Consider the following 20659-nt stretch of genomic DNA (forward strand, 5'->3'; position numbering starts at 1 on the left):
ATGCGTAACCCTTCGGCTGACAATATGTGTCCATGAAAGTGCACCGCTTTCAGTTTGAATTGTAACTTTTTCTCGCTCAGTCGGAGTTTCACAGCTCTGCATCGCTCCATCAGGGCACGGAGATTTCTGTCATGATCGGATTCGGCTTCTGCGTCTGAATCGCCACAGCCAACAACCAATATGTCATCCGCAATGGGCTCTATGCCGCGGAGCCCCATCAACAGCTCGTGTTGCTTGCGCTGATATATTTCTGGTGCCACCGAAACGCCGAAGGGCAGTTTGCACCATCTCATCCGCCCCCATGGTGTCCAGAAAGTTGTCATTAGGCTGCTTTCATTGTCCAGTTTGCAGTGTAGAAAGGCATCGCGAACGTCTACCAGTGTGAACAGACGTGCTTTAGGTAGTTTATACAGAACGTCTTCCAGTGTTGGCATGTGATAGTGCGATCTTTGAAGTGCTTGATTCAGGTGCTTTGGGTCTATACATATTCTTACTTTGTCTGGCTTGGCTATGACTACCATATTGCTTATCCATGGTGTAGGTTCAGTGACGCTTGTGATGTGTCCATCTCTCAAGTACTTCTCCAGCTGTTCTTTCACTTTGGCTTTCAAGGCCACCGGCACGTTCCGTGGCGCGCATTGCACAGGGGACACGCTACTATCAAGCACAAACCGGACCTCTCCTGGGACTGACTCGACTGGGTCGTTAAACACGTCCTTAAAGCTGTGAGTTAATTTTTGCTTTGTGAGTGGCGTGTCAGAGCATACAACTAATCTATGAAGCTCCTCTGGAATGGTAAATTTCATAAGACCTAGCCGCTCACACGTGTCACCCGAGAGTAATGGCTCTTGGTCTGCTTCGACCACTTCAAAAACTAGTTTGTGCTTGGCGCCTTTTACGATGCATTCTGTGTGAAATTGCCCCAGAGAAATCATTGTGGCGCCAGAATACAGTTTCAGTCTTGTAGTGCTCGGGTGCAGGGGGCTTTCCGGATGCAGTTTCTCTTTGGTTGTGCGACTCATGACATTACAAGTCGCTCCCGTGTCTAGCTGACAGGCCTGCTTTCTTTTATTAAGCGTCAGATTAACGAACCATCTTGGACCTGGGGACTTTACTGTGTCAATGCATTCCTCTGCAGCGAAAAGTCGACCTTCACTGTAAGGTCCTTGCTCATCCTGACTATCGTCCAGCATAGCATTTACTCTGCCGGACCTGTCTGCTCTGTAGCGGGCTTTACAAACTTTAGCGAAATGATTCGATACACCGCAAGATCGACAAGTCTTTCCATATGCGGGGCACTGCTCTCTGCCTTTCTTGTGACCACCCCCACAATATTTGCACCCGAGGGTTCTGAGCGTTTGCTCGTTATTCACTCCCCCATCTTGGCGTTTTAGCCTTTGCGCTTGTGCAATGTTTACAGTGTCAGTGAGTGCGTTGTCGATTGCTTTTACGCGTAGCTCAGTGGCTTCTGCCAGTCGGCATATTTCCACAGACTGTGACAAGGTCAGTTCGCGTTCACGCAACAGGCGCCGCCTGGTGTTCTCATTGGCAATGCCCAGGACAAGTCTATCACGAATCATTTCATCTTTAAGCTCCCTGTATTCGCAGGTCGATGCTCGCTCCCGCAACCTCGTGAGAAAGCTGTCTATAGGCTCATCCACTTCCTGCTTGCAACACCCGAACATATATCTTTCATAGATTACATTTTTCGCGGGCTTAAAGTAGTCTCCTAATGCATCAAGTATGGCTTTCGGGTCCTTCTTTTGTTCTTCGCTCAATACAATGTTGTGACTGTAAATATGACGACATTCATTGCCCATTAATCGCCGCAGTGCTGCTGCTCTCACCTCTTTAGGCTTCTCGATTAGCCCGGTAGCTAGTTCATAGTCTTCGAACTCCGCTCTGAAGTTGTCCCAGTTTTTTGATATGTCTCCCGACATACGCATGCCCTCAGGGGCAGGAATGCTGTTTGAGGCCATGTTCAGGATCTAGTGTTCACTTCTGACACCATGTTTGCGATTTTATGCAATAACCAAGCAAGGGCTGAATCAACGTGTCTCTTTATTCACATGGCAAGAAGCGCCAGTACAAGCGCGCGCCAGTGTTCACGTCACAACAGGATACAAACCATATATGGTATTTCACCATAACAATCACATCATCGACATCCGACGAAGGACTGTTCCAATGTCGAGGATCCTCGGAATTCAACCAAGGACTGAGTCCTTCGTTCGAAAAATATGTCATATACAGGAAAGGATGCATATGAGTAGCCTTCGCGCACTTCGCGTTCTCAAATCACCCACAATCCTATGCGCGCAGCTTTGCTATCAGACATTCCCTGGACGTTCCCGGAGTCGGACTCGGAGCGTGAACGGGGCAAATATGCTTGTATCGGGGTTCGTAGATGGGAAGGAAGGAGGCAGGAACCGGCAAACGTTCAACAACTTTATAATAGCCCCCTCACGGGCGACTGCCAGCACACACATAATAAAACATAAACAAACCATAACATGAAGTCCAGGCCTAGTCCTCTCTCGTCTTCCATGCTCCTCCAATTATACTCCCGTTACTGCCGTAAGCCGAGACCATAGACAGTAAAAGAAGACCGGTGTGGCGGCGATCAGCTGCCGCTCATTATCACTCCACCGGCCCGCTCTCACGGACCCTCACCTCGCCGCCACAATGCTTTTATTTACGTTACCAAACATTTGTTATAACCGTAGTAAATATAAGTAAAGTTTAACGTTTAAATACCGGTACAAATTACTACTGTATTGATATTAAAAAAATAAAAATAACGTTACACATAACGTTATTGATGGCCAACGGACCTTTTCACTGACGCAATGACGTGCACTTGCTAGCCTGTTCCATTTACGTGTTCTCCGAATGCTAAAGAGGAGCCTCGCCTAGCCTCTGAAGGAAGTGACTTTGAAGGATCCGTCCTTCCAAGGAAGCATCCTTGACATTGAGAAACACCTACAGCTTGTGTGTTTAGTAGAGTGAGTGTTTTGTTTACAAGGATTACCGGGGAAACGGCTGCATTTCTGCGGTTGCATCAGCGCCCTCTGCTGTCAGAGTGTGAATGCGCGTCTCCTTCGCTCGTCCCTTCACGCTGCTCATGCGCGTTGGGTCTGTTTACATCAGTGCGCGTTCCTCTTTGAAGTGTGGTTCATTTTAAACGGCTGATGGGTTAAGTATTCATAAAATGCATTCTAAAAATCGGAATAATTCATAATAAACAATTATTCGCTGTATTTTACAGTGCCCACAATAACAATATCTTGCATGTTCATTATTATACAAATAACTATGACTCCTGTACATCGTCACACTCGGGACATGTGCATCTAATAACCCTGAGCGGCTAAAAGAGGTTTGAATCAACAATTAATCAGGTTTGACTGTGCCAAGTGCGTTATGTTCTATGAACTTCAGGAATGTACTGTAGTTTCGTCAGAGCAAAGCGCAACACAAAGGTAAGTGCATTGTACTTTTTTTGTTGGCAGATTATTGTAGAGTATCAATGAATGACACATTTTGTCAGTGGTGTGTGCATTAATGTGTGAAATGTTATTTACATTGCTTTTTCCGATCTCCTATATTGGACACTTTTTCCACTTGAATTGGCTTATTGATATTAAACATGATGCACAGAAGTTTTTCTGCGGGATTGCAGTTTTGACAGTTTCCACCTGGACATATAACATTAGCCATATTTGATCCGTTTTCCTGAAAATGTATTTATTTTTTTAAATCATCAATAGAGATAAAATGGTACTTATCAACCTTGATTGGAATGACAATGAAATAATAATTAAAAAATTTGGCAGTTAAAGGTTTTGGCATTTTTTTCTTGGAGTTGGCGGGTTTTGGTGAGCTTTTGAGCTGGAAATCGTCAACCCAATCTGGCAACACTGATCACATTTACATTTATAGTCCAATAAAGGCTATTGATAACATGCCTCTGGCGCAATATGGCTGCCGTCTCATCATCCAGGTGTTGCTGCACATTGGTGGTGGTTGAGGAGATTCCCTAGCCTAGAAATCTAGACGCACCCTAGCGGCAGCAAATCTAATCTGCCGCGAGTGTCGTCTAGCAACTCTAAATACACTTCTGAGCTGTAATCGCCAAACTCTGGTCGGGCCAATCACATCGTGTATACAGTCTGTGAGCGGTGCGTAACATAATGACGGCCGAGTTGCGCTTTCGTGCTTTTAGACTAGTAAACACAGAAACTGGCGAAATCACTATATAAAATCGCTATATAAAATAGAACAAATGTGTATTAATATATCAGGGTAGTGCGGCCTAAGGTTTTGTCCTTAATGCCATTTTTTTCCCCTTACATTACTTTTACTTTTATGCTGTAAGCAGTTTTAAAACTAGTACTTTTATACTTTTACTTAAGTAAAAAGCTTGAGTTGATACTTCAACTTCTACAGAAGTTTTTTAAACCCTAGAATCTAGTAATGAAGTATTGAATGCAAATACTTTTGACAACTCTGACGCCAGGTGATATGTAAATGCAAACCAGCAAAGCCCTACACCAATGTGCAGTGCTCGTGGTAGATTGCATGGGTCATAATGTAAATGAGCTCTTTAATTTGCACATTGTCAGTAGATCACCTGTAACTTGCAATCTCAAATTGTTCCAAGTAAATCAGGCCATTAATTTTTCTTTGTCAAATGACACACAGCATGGGTCTGGTGCATAATTTCTTTTCTGCTCAGGCTGCAGAAAACTGACCAGTAAAAATGAGTTTGCTCAGCTAGGAGAAAATGAGAAGGAATATTAACTGAAGGTGAACAGAAACCATTACTACCTCGGCGCAATATCTCTGCACCCGCAGAAGCAGCTGGACCCTAAATTATATTAATCTGACAGTTTGAATTTTTAATCATGTCACAGCAATCTGTCAATACGCAGCACTGAAGACAGCCCGAGCGAGCGGCAGGACAGCGGGGAGACTTATGTCCTGACACACATTATGGTGATGATCTATTCAGGACATTTCATTGACATTTACCCATCTGTGCTGTAATTCCACAGAAAGCGCACACGCAGCTCTTAAAAGCAGAAATGCTGGAGAAGCCCAGAGAGAGAAGCATCATGCAAAACTATAACCAGGGAACCAAACATGCTCTTTGATGGAAGTTGGTCAATTACATAACTGTGTTGATTGCATTTCATGTTACAAGATAAGTTATTTTTGATATATGAGCATTTTGAATTATCTACTTCAAAGTGCCATAGGAAGTCTGAGCTATAACTGCTTCCAAGTGAATGCTTCCTACACTTGAACAGATATCGTTTTAAAGGGTACATAACACACGGTTTCTGTCAATGTCATGCTGACCTTGAGTACCTGTAGAGTAGTTTTGCATCCTTCATATCTCCAAAGAGTCTTTAGTTTTATCATATGTATAAAAGACAGATACGCTGTACCGATTCTTTCTGAAAACTTCCGAGCTCGTGGAGGTGTGCAGTGGACGGAGCTAAAGAGTCACGAGAGTCACACAGCATGGCATTATCCCTGGATATGTTTTGATTCACTGCACGTTTGTGTTGTTGACATTATATGCACTTTCACGCCGATTGCCAACAAAACACAGACATTTGATGCTGCTTCACTCACCGCCTGCGGTTTCCACTCATGACCGGGAACAAACACACACACTTGCAGAACTCTATTGCTGCTCCGGAGAAACAAACTGTATCCACCGTTTAACGCTGGGTTATTTGGGAAGCTGAACAAGGTTATCTTTCCCTCCCAACCAGAAACACACTTCTTTAGTGACATTGTTGATTTTGTAGTCTAAAAACAAAATGGCAGCGCTGCCGACAGCTCCCGTAATCAAACGAAGATCATTAAAGGTGCGCTCTTGCTCTGGCTCTAGTTAATGAGCGCACACGCTCATCTGGGAGAAGTGTTCATTAGGGCTGTCAAAATTGCTCAAAAATGACGCAACTCTTGTCCCAAATATAGCAGGCTTCATTCAGTGATTGAAACAAATATTATTAATATTAATTGAAGTTTTACAGCATATTGAACGCTCCGAGCGAGCTGTGCTGTGCTAAACATGGAACTTTTCCTTTACATGAAACGGTAAATAATCACACCAGTGGAAGCAGTGCATTTATCCTTTATTCTTGCAATATCTCTTCAGTCAGAACAGTAGCCTATACTTTAGTAATGTTTCTGTTTAACGTTAAATAAAATGAGGCATGGTATGCTAACTTTATCTTATAGCTTGCATTCAACTTTATCTCGCAGTTTTTAACAATTTTACCTCCTACTGACAAAAATCCAAAGTGCTTCCAGACATGACTTTAGATTTTGGAGAGTTAAAATCTCTTTCTCTGCTGCGGTCGAGTTGGGCTCTGCACTTTCTGCCATCTTCCCTGCAAGACGCGTCAACTTTCAGCAGTGACTCCTGTGACCTGTCCCTGAACCCCATGCACGCGCTCACTCGCAAAGCAGACAGCCACGCCTCTACTACCGCGGACATTTTCCCCCCAATTTTTTAATTTGAATATTAAAGGGTTAGTCCACCCAAAAATGAAAATTATTTCAGTAATTACTCACCCTCATGTCGTTGGACACCCGTAAGACCTTCGTTCATCTTCGGAACACAAATGAAGATATTTTTGTTGAAAGCTGATGGCTGAGAAAGGCTTCAGAAAAGCCTCCATTGGCATTCAGTACATTCCCACTCACAAGACCCATAACGGCACTAAAGACGTCGATACAAAGTCCATCTCACTACAGTGGCTGTACAATAATTATACAATGCGACGAAAAAAGTTATTGTGTGCACAAAAATCTAAATAACGACTTTATCCACCAAGTTATTGACGTGAACTCGACCCATGCGCCAGAATGACGCAGCTCCACCCGTTCAGATACATGACCCGGAAGAGGAGGAGCGCCGCTATCGCCTGAGTTTACGTCTGAGACCTACACGGAAGACAATAACTTGGCGGATAAAGTAATTATTTAGATTTTTTTTGCGCACAAAAACTACTCATGGCTTGGTTAAATTATTGTACAGCCACTGTAGTGAGATGGACTTTGTATCGACGTCTTTAGTGCCGTTATGGGTCTTGTGAGTGGAAATGTACTGAATGCCAATGGAGGCCTTTCTGAAGCCTTTCTCAGCCATCAGCTTTCAACAAAAATATCTTCATTTGTGTTCTGAAGATGAACGGAGGTCTTACAGCTGTCAAACGACATGAGGGTGAGTACATTTTTGGGTGAACTAACCCTTTAATTTTGACCTTCAAAATTCGTTTTTTTAAAACTATTCGAATATATATTAGAATATTTGTTGACAGCCCTAGTGTCCATTTCGCCCTTTATGATATCATACAGAGCCAAAAATGAAGGAAGAAAAAAACGTTCGAATTCAAATCCTGAGAAAAAAAAAAGCATTTGAATCCTGAGGTAGTGTGTTTGCCACAGAAATACTTGTTTCTGTGAAATCCAATTTTTTTTTTTTTTTTGGCCATGTTTAGGATGAGAATAAACAATAAATAAGTCAGAATGCATGAAAGAGCATAACACCCTCCTTTAAATTCTCCTTAATAGTGTAAATCATCTCTTGAAATACCTGAAGGCAAAACAAGTTTTCCCCTCAATATCAGAACAGCATTTAGACAAAATGTCACAAAAACAAAAAACCAAGAGTTTGATTCATAATTCACAGAGGTCTCAGGTCTTTTGATAAAAACAAAACAAAAAAACAACTACACTGTTTGTTGTGAGAAAAAAAAAAAAAGTTTATAATTGGGTTTAGGCTACTATAGCTAAAATTGCATCATTTTCAACAGAAAAAAAGGTGACAACCTATTTTCTCAAAACAGATGATTTACATTTCTGTCAAAATGCCAGTTACAACAGTTGATGTTTCTGATGACACAATGTTTTCTCCTCTTTTCTTCATCAGTGCTATTTCAAATGTCAAGGCTGTCTTGTTGTTTGACATTTGACATCCTAGCCTTTAAAGTTTCAGCTGGAATCGAACACAGACCAATTTACGGACTTTCTGGTTCATGTAATTTCTAAAAATTCAGGGTGTACAGGTTGTGATCAAATGGAAGTAGCAACAGATCTTTTCATCCGTATTGTGATGAACATCCAAATGAAATGGATTTTCGAAAAAGATGACTAGATGGTTGATTTGATAGAGGCAGATCTGAATGCAAGCTTGCAGTTGTGATTGAAAGAAAGGGCTCCAGACTAACATCTGAGAGCAGTAGCACTGGCGGGGAGGGAGGATTGTTCATCATAAAAGGCAATTTAATCATTAAATTACTATTGTCTTGCATTAAGTGCAGTTACTAATAATATCACGCTTATTATTGGAAATTTGACAGTAAAACTCTTGAGTTGAGATGCAAATAAAACTGACGGTGAACTAACCCTTTAACCAGTAGAAATTCTGCTATACTGTTTATACGTGCACCTAACATTGTATAATTTATATCTGACATGCTTTTAGAAATATGACACCATTCAGAAAATGATATGTGTCAAAAGGAGAAGGCTTTCCTTTGAGTTTTCTGTGTACAGACAAGACCTTTGCCAAAATGATCCCCATTCACACAGTTCTGCGAAAACGGCTAAAATGTAGTTTTTTGCTGCCAGGCCATTAGGTGTCAATGAATCACTGTAGACTGAGTAATACGCAAGTGCGTGAACTTATAATTTTCACAGATTTGAGTTTTTGTTGTTTACAGAGTTTTCACCATTTTCAAAAACTTTTTTGACTCTTTTAGGTCCCAAAACGCTGTTGGCGTGTAAATCCATGGCCAAAACTCATGAAAACGTTTGCGTTCTTAGTTGAAAGCAGTGTTTTTGTAAACATCCCCTAACTCTACAAACTGTCACAGACGATGAGTGGAGATGGCTCTGTTGATTACAAAGGGAGCAATTTAGTCTTGCTGTGTTGTGATGAACTGCTGATGTCCTGAATAGAGACAATATAACTGAAGTTTTTGTGTGGTTGCTTCTCAAACTGATGTTCTGCCACGTGCACGTAGGTATTATATTAATGAGCTCAATTCTAAATAAGAAAGAAAAATCTAATTAGATAAAGTACCACTGATTTTAAAATATTTAATTTACTGAATTATCAAAAACATTTAAAAGTGGTATTATATACTGATACCATGACATAAAAACGCTCTAAAAGGGCTAACTACAGTTTTCGCTTGATATATTTATAAAGCCAGTCAGTTACTTGCTGTCTAAGTAATGTGGACTAGACATTATGTGAACAGTCAAAAGTCTGCTTCCTGAGAGACTATCCTCTAATTAGCATAACGGCTCAGGGCCTGTATACGAGCTCCATGAATCATGTTTGATCCCACCACCTCTACATACAGTGAGGAGGAGACGCACTCAAACGCATCTCTTAGCGCTGTGGAGGAGAAGAATAGGCAGAATTAATGTACACTTGGAAAAAAAGGAGAGCGAGACGAGGTAAGGGTGTAAAGAGTCGTGACGACCTTATGGTGTCAAAGAGACAATGAAGTGCAGAATGCCCACCCACAATTCCTCTGTGATTCACTCGCTGATTCCAGCACATATCTGGCTTCTCAAGCTCTTACAAAGGGAACATTTAACATTTTGAAGAAGGATGAGAATAACTGTGCCGACATTTCTCTGAGCTTGCGGATTTATAGTATATTTTTGGCTTTAGCTGTGATATTTTCTACATTTTTACAGTGGTATTTCATTCAATTTATTACCAATTATTAATTGATTACTTCTGATATTGAGTAATCAATTAATGAAGTTAATTGAAGTTATTTAATACTGCCCTGCAAAGGAAAAACGCAATAACTGCACAAAATGTTATGACTGAAATATTGAAATATAATAAATATAATTTGAAATATAATTTAAAAAAATGCTGACCACAATTAAGATTTTAATAAATAAATCTACCTCAGTTTTAATAAATTGCTCACCTGTTTGGGAAGTGTTTGTCATGTTTTGACAATAAAGGATAGTTTTAAACCACAGTTAACTGTCTGTTTTCTACATCTTTCACAAAAATATGCCTATATACTTTAAAAAAGTAAAGATTTTACATTTATCGTGATATTTATCGATATCGACTGATACGGAAAATCATGATAATTTTTTTGGGCCATATTGCCCAGCCCTAGACTGAGTATTTCTGTGCCAAATACACTCCAGGAGCCGTCAGCAGTGCTGGCATTTTGTTTTTAGACCACGAAATCAACAATGTCACTAAAGAAATGTGTTTCTGGTTGTGTTTAGCTTCCCAAATAACCCAGCATTAAGGGAAAAGTGGATGCAGTTTGTTTTTCCAGTGCAGCAACAAAGTTCTGCAAGTGTGTTTGTTCCAGGTAATGAGTCAAAACCGCAGGCGGGCATCTGATGGGACCTCCTTGGGAAGTTGCCATGGCTCGCCATGTAACAGACTAAGGAGAGGAAACCATGACCTGGCTGGCCATCGAGGTGCCACTAAAAGTATCCTGTGCCTACATAGGAATATTCTGTGCAATGTTTCCCACAGAAGAGGAAGAGGAGGGAACACATACTAAAGGCAACTCGGCCACTCATGGTCTAATGCATCCTGACCTAATGGGCTGGACATTTCGGCTCTCGCGAACCACCAGCAGAACCACCAGCTGTTTTCTGAACCAAACAGGTCGAACTACGCCCTGCCAAACCGTTGCCAAATCAACCGCACCACGTCCAGGTGGAGTATCCATTCCCCGGGAGCATTAGATCCAGGGTAGCATGGGTGAGTCGGAGCCAATGGCATCCTAAACGGTGGTGCCCATGGCACTTGAGTTAGTTGTTGTGCAGCTTTTGACAACTTAATTCATTTCTCCAATACCTCAGAACATTGGGACCAAAAAGATGTGCCGGTACGATTGGCAATTCTCTCAGTGTCTTTTTACAGATAACATTGCCTGGGCAAGCCATACCTGGCGGAGGGCTGTTAGAAGGGTTTCTGAAAGTGTACCAAGTTCCCGCGTCACATGACCCATAGTCAGCAGAGCCGTCTGTAAGAACTGAGGTATGGAAGCATCCACATTTGTGGACTCTAATGTGTTATTGCAGGCGAGAAGCAGCTGGCAGATAGTATTCTCTGCTCTCGTTATATATGAGCAGCGTACATGGCCTCTTAGAGCCTCATCCGGTGATATAGCTTGTGCTGCCTCTGGTTGTTCAATTTCAGGTGCCTGTCCTACACCAATGGAGTCAGTGTCGGCCATTGAGGCAAGCAGGCTGTCTTTGACCTTCTTCTAGGTACATTGGCACCTGTACGTGCCCCGGAGAATTCCATCACAAAATCCTTACATGGTGGCATTGCAAACACATTACTATCAGCTTGTCTGAAAAACACATTGGCTTGAACGGGCTGTACAGGTGATTCGTCAACCCCCAAATGGGCCATAGCCATCTGCAGAATAGATAAAATATCATCTTGGAGAAGATGGGCCTGCGCCCAATGAATGGGTGGGTTGTATGGCAGATTACACCAATTCTGCATCAAGAAAATGTGAATTAGACCCGCTCATGGAAATGGCGTCCAAATCGGGGTTTGGAGAGCACTCTCATCCACTGTCGTGTTCTCAGTATGAGTGTTTAATACTGGGTATTGAATGGACTGAAGAAGATGTTTTATCTCCACCCTATCTGAAGAGAGAGTAGCCACAGTCTTTGATAGCAGATGTTCTTAAGTTTCCGTCTGATTTGAAGACTTCTTCTTACTTGGTTGAGCGTCACGCGTCACTACCAACGCGTGACGCTTTTGAGCGTGCCACGGCTGTTGTGCCAGGCTAACAGGCGAGTTAGAGTCTAATTCAGCCAGGCGAAGATGTCTTTCTGATAATGGTAGCAAACTAAAATGCAAACACAGATCGGTTAAAGCCTCCTTCAGATGTTGAATCCCTAAACAAGATGGGCATCGATCATGTCCGTCGTTGGGAAGAATCGTATTCGAGAACAATTTGCAGCTTTAAACGGAGATGAGAGGCCTATGATCCATGACTCCATCAATAACATGTCCTCGGAAGCACCGTAGGCACTAAAAACTGTTATAACACCCACTCAGAAAGATCAGACATCCCTCAAATCTTCGGATAGAACCGGAAGATTTATAACGTCTAGGAAAGGGAAATAGTATATAGGTTGCGGTAAAACGCCACCCAAATGAGGGTCGAAACCAGCCGCACCGTGTAGCACCATACCGTGTAGCACAGTACACGTACTGTGTAGTACCGGGAAGCACAGGGTATTGCCGACACAATCAAATATTATTTACTCACGTAGAAATGGAATCAGATATCCATTCCGATGATAGAGAAGACTGTGCTGTCACAGCTTGGGAGGGCGAATCCTCGCAACGCAGGTAAACTGCACGGGACAGTGCGAAATGGGGGATTATATCCTCATGGTTCGGTCTGCGTCATGACGTGTTGTTATTTTCTCGGCCTATCGAGCTGGCGCAGCGATTATTCACTAGTGCTTTTCACTGCCGCTGCCGACCAGGAGTAATGAAACAGAACTAAAGACTCTTCAGAAATATGAAGTATACAATACTCTACAGATACTCAAGGTTAACATGAGACAGAAACTGTGTGTGTTATGTACCCTTTAAATATCATCTTACTAAGACATAATATTGGGAGATATACTGACTGCTGATATTTATATGATTTTATGCAAGTATTTGCTATACTGTTATAAAGAGCTCATTGATTTACATTACAAGCATCAGAATTTCATCTTCCTTTTGGCCATTAAAATTTCAGCAACTGCACCAAATTACATATTTTTGCTCAGTTTGGGCCTCTGAATAAGATTGATGTATTTTTTTCCCCTCCAGTATGAGCTTCATAAAGCCTAATGTATCAAATATGATCCTCAAAAAACACATGCAATATTTTATTACGTTAAAAAAAGGAAGAAGCTTTCGTCTAAAGATTCCATCAACCGGTACATTATAAAACATTTTATTTTTCGGACTATTATTTTGCATTTCATGCTTTACAGGTTAAATAAGTATTTTGGATTCCAAATACAAATATATTTAAATGTTTTCACAAGATAAATTCCTGCAAGAATTGTGTAATATATTGTTTTTACAGATTATATCTCTGCATTAGCAGAATGTTTTCTTGTTTCAAGCATAAAGGTAACAAACTAGTGATTTTGTTTTTATGTCATTGCTAATGTTGTTTACCAAGGTTTAAAAGTGCCCTTAACATGCGGTCTATAAAGATGTTTTAAAGAAGATGAAATTTATGAAAGAAGCACCCCGAGTTAACACCCTGTCTTTTTTAAATTACTCAACAAAACACCATATGCCATTTCATCTAAATCAGAGATGAGGTGGAATCTGTTTAGATATAGACATTAATATGAGGAAAATGAACAGATGTCAGGGTTAACCGATGACTTACTCTTTGAGTTTGCTGTCAGAACAGAGGACGTAGAGCACTTTGACTGCTTGAACAGCCTGGCATGACTGATGCTCTATTGGATGAACGTCACCTGCGGAGATGAAGCTGTCGTCCCTCGCTGCTGCGGCAGGAAATGAGGCGACCAGAGTGTCCGTGTTCAGAAGCCACAGCTGATAATTAAAAGAGAAAAGTAATTACCTGAAGGTCGGATATAAAGGGGACATATCATGTGAAAAAGGATTTTGACATAGTATGCAGACATACTGTAATGAACCGATATTGGAAACTCCAGTAAGTTGGAGATGTTTTTGTTGCAAGAAACCCTGAAAAACATTCTAAGTTGACTTCAGAGAGAAATCTTACACAAAAGCAACTGCCATAGCAACTGCCTAACAACACCAGCAACCACCTAGCAACCGCCCAGACACACCTAGCAATACACATGGACCAAAACGAACAGTTTTGTACATGTATGAGGTTTAAGCAAGCTTGGGGAGTAACAGAATACAGTCAACTGCATTACAAAAATATGGTAAAATTAAAAAAATGTGTGTGTGTAATAATACAGTGTACGAGTACACTGCCTATAGGCGCATACTAACACGCCCTTTATATAGCACAAAAATACTGCTTTTTCAGTTCCTCAAAATAGCAACACGCCAACAATACGCCTGATCACACCTGGTTTTCAGGCCAGCTGGGTGAACAGCTAGGCGCGAGTGCTTTTTAAACAATGTGAGGCTGGACGTGAATATTATAACTGTGTTGGGGCTGAAACCACTTGTGTTGCACATGGCGTTGCATTGTGCCGGGTGTATGATAGGGCCCCTTAATAAAATAAAAAAATCAACGAAAATATATGCCTAGAGCACCTTATAGTGGTCATTATATGAACACAAAGGAAAAAAACCTGCATTATTGGTTATTACATAACCTACATTAACTTAAAGGGTTAGTTCACCCAAAAATGAAAATTATTTCATTAATTTCTCACCCTCATGTCGTTTGACAGCTGTAATACCTTCGTTCATCTTCAGAACACAAATGAAGATATTTTTGTTGAAAGCTGATGGCTGAGAAAGGCTTCAGAAAGGCCTCCATTGGCATTCAGTACATTCCCACTCACAGGACCCATAAAGGCACTAAAGACGTCGTTACAAAGCCCATCTCACTACAGCGGCTGTACAATCATTTTATGAAGCGACGAGAATAGTTTTTGTCCTCATATTTCACCCTTTCCTTGTAATACCTATGTCATACCCATGTCATTATACACATTTGTGTCCTCATGTCACAAAAACATGCCCACACACACACAGACACACACACATAGGGCCGGAAGATCAAGCAGCCTGAGATTAGTCTAAGATAGGTAAATTTTTAAACAAAGCTTCGAACGTTATGAATCTGCATATTGATTCATGATTCGGATCGCCAAATTAACATGATTTCAGCAGTTTGACACGCGATCCGAATCATGAATCAATACACTGATTCATAACCGTTCGAAGCTTTGTTTTGAAATCGGCTCATCACTACATAAGTCATTATTTAGTTTTTTTTTTTTAGCACAAAACTATTCTCGTCGCTTCATAAAATGATTGTAGAGCCGCTGTAGTGAGATGGGCTTTGCAACGACGTCTTTAGTGCCTTTATGGGTCTTGAGAGAGGAAATGACATTGGTGTCAATGAAGGTCTTACTGAGCCATTACTCTGATAAGAATGATTTCCAACTTATTGATGGAAATATTAACATGTTTAAAGCTTATTTTTCCATCAGGCACTAATGTTAATTTGAAAGCAGTCTACTTTTAGTGTAATATGTTACCATGTTATACCACGTGTAACACTGAGAATTAGAATAATTGTACTGTGATATTATCTAAATCCGAGAAAATCATGGGTTCGAGTGGGTGGATTTAGAGTTAGAGCTGATCCTAATAATCCCCCTAATTTACAGCTGGTCATATATATATATAGTGACTTTATTTACATATGTGACCTTGAAGGAATCCAAAAGTGATCAGATTACATTACTTTCATATTGTTTGTGGTGCTTGTATTACATTGCTGAAAACTTTATTTTATGAAGTAATTTGTAACCCTCCCAACTCTGGGTTTAATGTCCATACCAAAATCACAGCTTTGCCATCTGGCGTTTGGATGGAAAAGCGAAATATACTCTGTGCAGACGACAGCTCGACCAGCCTTGAGGCTATAGTTTGCTCCAAGAATCTCTGCCTGTAGGAAACACAATAAAATTAAGGCTTTAACTGAATATGATCTACACATGTCAACAAAATGAATGAATCCAGTTAACTCACTAACCTTTTTGAATCTGACTTGGACTCCAAACTGAGCTGTGAGATATCACACCCTCCATCTTCACATGGCTTTACTAATATTTCAGTTATGTAGAACTTCAGCACCTCTGAAACACGAAGAATAGTGACATATATTACACACAGAGTATTACCCAGCTGGAGGTGTAAGATTAGAAGAGATTACCTCTCAGATAATATCTGCACTTTCAACATTTCATGACATGAACAAAGTTAAAATATAATTCTGAGATCAAGTATTGTTTTCCACGCCAAATATTGAAAACTATTTTCGGATTGTAATTAAGCTTAAACGAAATACTGCGTAGAACACTTTACTTAAAACCTTTATGCATAATGCATTATAAAAGTATTTTTAATGCATTAATTATACTTCATAATGCATTGTATGGTCTCATGAATAATTTAACCAGTTATAATACATTACAATACATCTCTAGAAAGTAGAATGCATTAAAACAACAAACATCTAATTTCATATGTAACGCGATCTGTGAATATTATAATTTATTTTAACTTTGGTTACAATTATTATTTATGAGTAGACAGATGCCTTATAACGTACATTACGTACACCTTTTCAATGAATTATACATACAGGCTTTAAGTAAAGTGTCACCCATAATTCCTCTTTTACTCTGTCTTTGACTTTAATTTGCAGAACTTTGTCTAACAAGGGCCAGCTTTAGCTTGCAGCGCCAGTGCAAACCCTCAAAAAATGGATTTACTAAAGACTCGCAGTGATAAATTAGCGCTGAAAAGGTGTGGACAGGGTTATTTTTCCGACTGACCTTACTGCATATGCATTTGTAGGAGTTTCCTTTTCAGATGCGAAATTGATGGGATAATAAACACCTAATGAGGTTATTAGATAAAAGTATAACTCATGTACTAGAGGCTCTACTTGAGGGAATTGTACATTGACACAGAAGTAGTAATGTTTTTGGGCAGTCAGTCTTTTCCTATAGAGCTGCACATAACTGAAATACAAAAAAAATATTCCTTAGTTTACTTCTTTTTTTGCCTCGATAAACAGAGATTACTGAATAATCAAGCATGGCTTCATAATCTTTAGTAGCGGCTTGTTTCTGTCTCCTAATATTTAATGTCATTTTGTATTTGTGTTAATATGCTGTGGTTATGGCTATGTTTGCTGGAATGTATTTTTTAACATGATTTTTCATGTTTTATGTACTTACGGACTTTTCTTTACCATCATTAAATACCATCACTGTCCCTGCTAATGATATTTTACATTATTGATTATTCAATTTCTGCACCTGAAAATTAATGTTAGACCTACCTGAAAAACCTGTAAGGCACTGTTTAATTCATTTGCATCTTTGCTCTATTTTATTGATTTGTGCTTTTGCTTTGTGGTTTGATAGTTTGTTCTTCTTTTCTTTATTTATTTTCGACATTAGTCCTGTTTTTCCTGAACATAGCACATCCGTAACATAGCAAAAAAAAACGTAACACTAAAACTGTGATACAAACCGAACCGTGAGTCATTTGACCCGCCCCTAATCGCTCTAGCTACAATGTAGAATTTATTTTGGGCTGAAAAGTTGCACGTATATGTAACAAGCAAAGTATGTATTATAATGTCGTTTAAATAACATTAACAAATAATGTCAGAAAGATATCAGCTCTGATGTTGTTTTTAAATACCAGTAGTGATGTTGTACAATGAGGACATTGTGACCCAGTATGTAATGAGCAAGCATCCTTACTGTCCTTTATAGTGCCCCAATTCATGTACATGATAAAAAGTTTCACGAGCTAGGGAGCCGTTTGAGACAGCGATTATCATTATTAATAGCCTACATACTCTTTTCTCTTCCCTCCCTCTTCCTCTCTCCAGATTCACTCTTTTCTTGTCTACAGACAAGCATCAATGTGCAATTAATCTACAAAGCCGAAATGACCTAACTCGCCTTTAAATACTTGATTTGGTCATAAATCACATAATCTCTCTTATATGCGAGCAGACATCAAATGTGTCATCTGAATATGCATAAGAGCAAATGAGATTTGAGAACATCGGAAGGGAAGAATTTCAATGTATAACGCATTTCAGTCATTTCTCGTATAGTATGACTTCAGAAAGCTTCATGAACATCTGCATCTCCATTTGGGTTTGAAAAAAAGGAGGGTGGCTAAAACAGTATGTTCATTCAACATTCCCTTCAAAATAGTGGCATGACACAAAAAATTACTTACAATGACTAAAAATAGACCTTTGCAATCAAGACTATTTTTGCTTCAAATGCACAGCTCTTTTATAAATACCCAAGAGTCAGAAAACATTTCAAAGCATCTTAGAGCGTCTGTAATGTTGGCTGTAATATGCTGGAGGTTGCTAATAGAAGCAATGTATCGCCCATATGCATTAGGGGTTATAGATGACATTATGCAGTTATGAAAGCACTGGTTTTATTAATTTGCAGTTATGTTAAAATGGCCAAGTGGTGTGTGTTACTAATGCTTTGTTTTCCATACCTGCAGTGAGCTCCTCACCCAGCACTGCAGAGCAGCTCCTGCAGGACAGCATCACACGCTTACTCACACGCTTCTGCTGTGGGAGACACACATATACTTTGGTGAAAGGTACATTTTTTTGGGTTATGTTCACACAGGCTGCATTATATGGCACTGGTTATATGGTAACGGGTTCAGTCAGTTCACTCGCCAGCCACATTCATATTCCTATAACCCCAGCTGGAAGCAGCAGCTATTTCAAGCCAAGCAACTGAAACTAATGTACCTTAAACCTTTCCATTGCAATTTCAGAGAAATTGTTTTTCATTGGATTCACTGGATTTGTAATTTTCAATCATTTAACCATATTATTAAAGTTATTGTTTAAACATTTTCGTTTTTTTTTATTTAAACAAAATTATTACTTTTATTTAGCAAGGATACATTACATTGATCAAAAGTCATAGTAAAGATGAAGATAATTACACACTTTAAACAAATGGTTGAGTGTGTTTGCTACAATTAAACAATAAAAAGTACAAATACACCATATTGCCAAAAGTATTAAGGCTACAACATTCTCCGCAAGAACAGAGAAAAAAAAGTTCTCGCTCCCAGGGCTGCGAGAACAAAATTACGTCATTTTGTGTCAAGCACTAGGCATGCAGACACTTTACAAACATTTGTGAAAGAATGGGTCACTCTTAGGAGCTCAGAAAACTCAAGCGTGATAGGTTGCCACCAGTGCAAGTCAATTCGTGAAATTGCCTCACTACTAAATTTTCCACACTCAACTGTATGTGGTATTATGTCGCTATATGATAAATTAAAATAAGCTAACATCACTGTTTTCTCCAGAACGACTGTACAGCCAAATCTAATTTTGTTGCAATATTGTCCTGTTTGACACTGTGAAGCTGCTTTGACACAATCGTGATTGTAAATAAAGCTGATTGATATTATAACAAATGTGGAAGAAATTAAGATCAACAGCAAGAGAAGTGGCAGTGCGGAGCCCACATGAACTGATCATCTTCTCCAGTTTTATACCAGTTATAGCGCATCTAAAGTTATGCTAAAAGATACATTACAACGTACCAAAATCTGTATCACATCACATGTAATCACTCAGTGTTTCAACAGCAAGAAAAAAAAGACGTCAGTAAAACAGCTTGCATATTCATGGCTAGCAAAATCCAGTGTTCTGTATTTTGCGTACGTGAGTTTTTGTTGTAGGTGGCTATTAAAAAAAAAAAAAAATGTTACACAAGATTTATATCACACATTAACCTGCTCATAAATGATTCCTGAAAAATTCCTAAAGTTTCAACAAAAATATGAAGCAGCTCAAGTGTTTTCAACATCGATAAAAATAATTTTTGAGCATCAAATCATTTATTTGAATGATTTCTGAAGGATCATGAGACACTGAAGACTGGAGTAATGATGCTGAAAATTCAGCTTTGATAATTTTTTTGATCAAATAAATGCAACCGTGGTGAGAAAACATTAAACAAATCTAACTGACCCCAACTTTTCAACTGTAGTGCAAGTATATAACTACAAACCAACTTTTCTTGGTGACAAAACAGCTAGCCTGGCATGTTTGGGGCTAAATCTGCAACACTGTAACTTTGGTAACAGGGCTAGAGAATTACAAACCTTGTGTAACATGAACAGAAAACTAAACATCTCATGTAATATTTATTTTGACCTCCTGAGGCTAAACATTTTTACTAAGCATTTGTTTACAAAGTGCCTCGCACCCTTATTGACACAAATTACAAGAAAACTGACAGAAATTCTTCAGCTTGTGTCTAAACTTGTGCCTCAATTGTATACTGAAAATATCTAGTTAGCCAAAAAACAAAAAAATACAGAAAACGATAAGAAAACAGACTGTGCGCTGAAGTCATTTAGGATTGAAAAAGTGTTGGAAAGTGTGTCTATCTCCTTGGCATGGCCATGGGCTACACACAGATTGAGGCAGAGAAGGAGAATCAATCTCTCTAAAAGACATGATCGGCTCTTCTCCACAGCCTGGTCGCCCCTAATGTTTTTAAGAGTGGATTTCCTCTCCGCCTCTTCAGCCTTTATTGTGATGAAAGGAAACCATCTGCCTCCTCTGTCAACCCTGAGGCTGTGTAAGTTAGAACCGAGAACTACTTAGGGTGAAAATATCACAACTGCATGTGTCTTAGTGTGAAGTGCTCCAAAGCACAGCATTTAAAAGAGAGATCCTCCATTTCAGCAGGGAGGAAATCAGACATTTAGCACTTAGTTACATTAGTAAGAATGCTAAAGAACTCTGTTTCAAATGCCCTATTATGCTATTTTAAAGGAACACTCCAAAGTTTTTAGAAATAGGGCTTATTC

General features: G+C 39.7%; 1 protein-coding gene across 3 annotated transcripts in view; it reads right to left on the bottom strand.

The window, feature by feature from the left end:
- ube3d (ubiquitin protein ligase E3D) overlaps nt 1-20659 on the bottom strand; it is a 59777-nt gene that overhangs the window by 19812 nt on the left and 19306 nt on the right. Inside the window, exons 5-9 of one of the 3 annotated variants that reach the window (XM_067449320.1) lie at nt 18305-18380; nt 15789-15891; nt 15593-15701; nt 13461-13630; nt 3051-3188 (exon numbers count right to left, since the gene is read on the bottom strand). In XM_067449320.1, coding sequence (XP_067305421.1) covers nt 3176-3188; nt 13461-13630; nt 15593-15701; nt 15789-15891; nt 18305-18380 — 471 coding nt within the window. In that variant the 3' untranslated portion in view covers nt 3051-3175. Of the gene's footprint in view, nt 1-3050; nt 3189-13460; nt 13631-15592; nt 15702-15788; nt 15892-18304; nt 18381-20659 lie in introns of those variants that run through there. The other 2 variants (XM_067449319.1, XM_067449318.1) reach the window with 2 other exon arrangements.

The sequence above is a fragment of the Pseudorasbora parva genome, chromosome 7 (assembly GCF_024679245.1).
Source record: "Pseudorasbora parva isolate DD20220531a chromosome 7, ASM2467924v1, whole genome shotgun sequence".
Taxonomy (NCBI): Eukaryota; Metazoa; Chordata; class Actinopteri; order Cypriniformes; family Gobionidae; genus Pseudorasbora; species Pseudorasbora parva.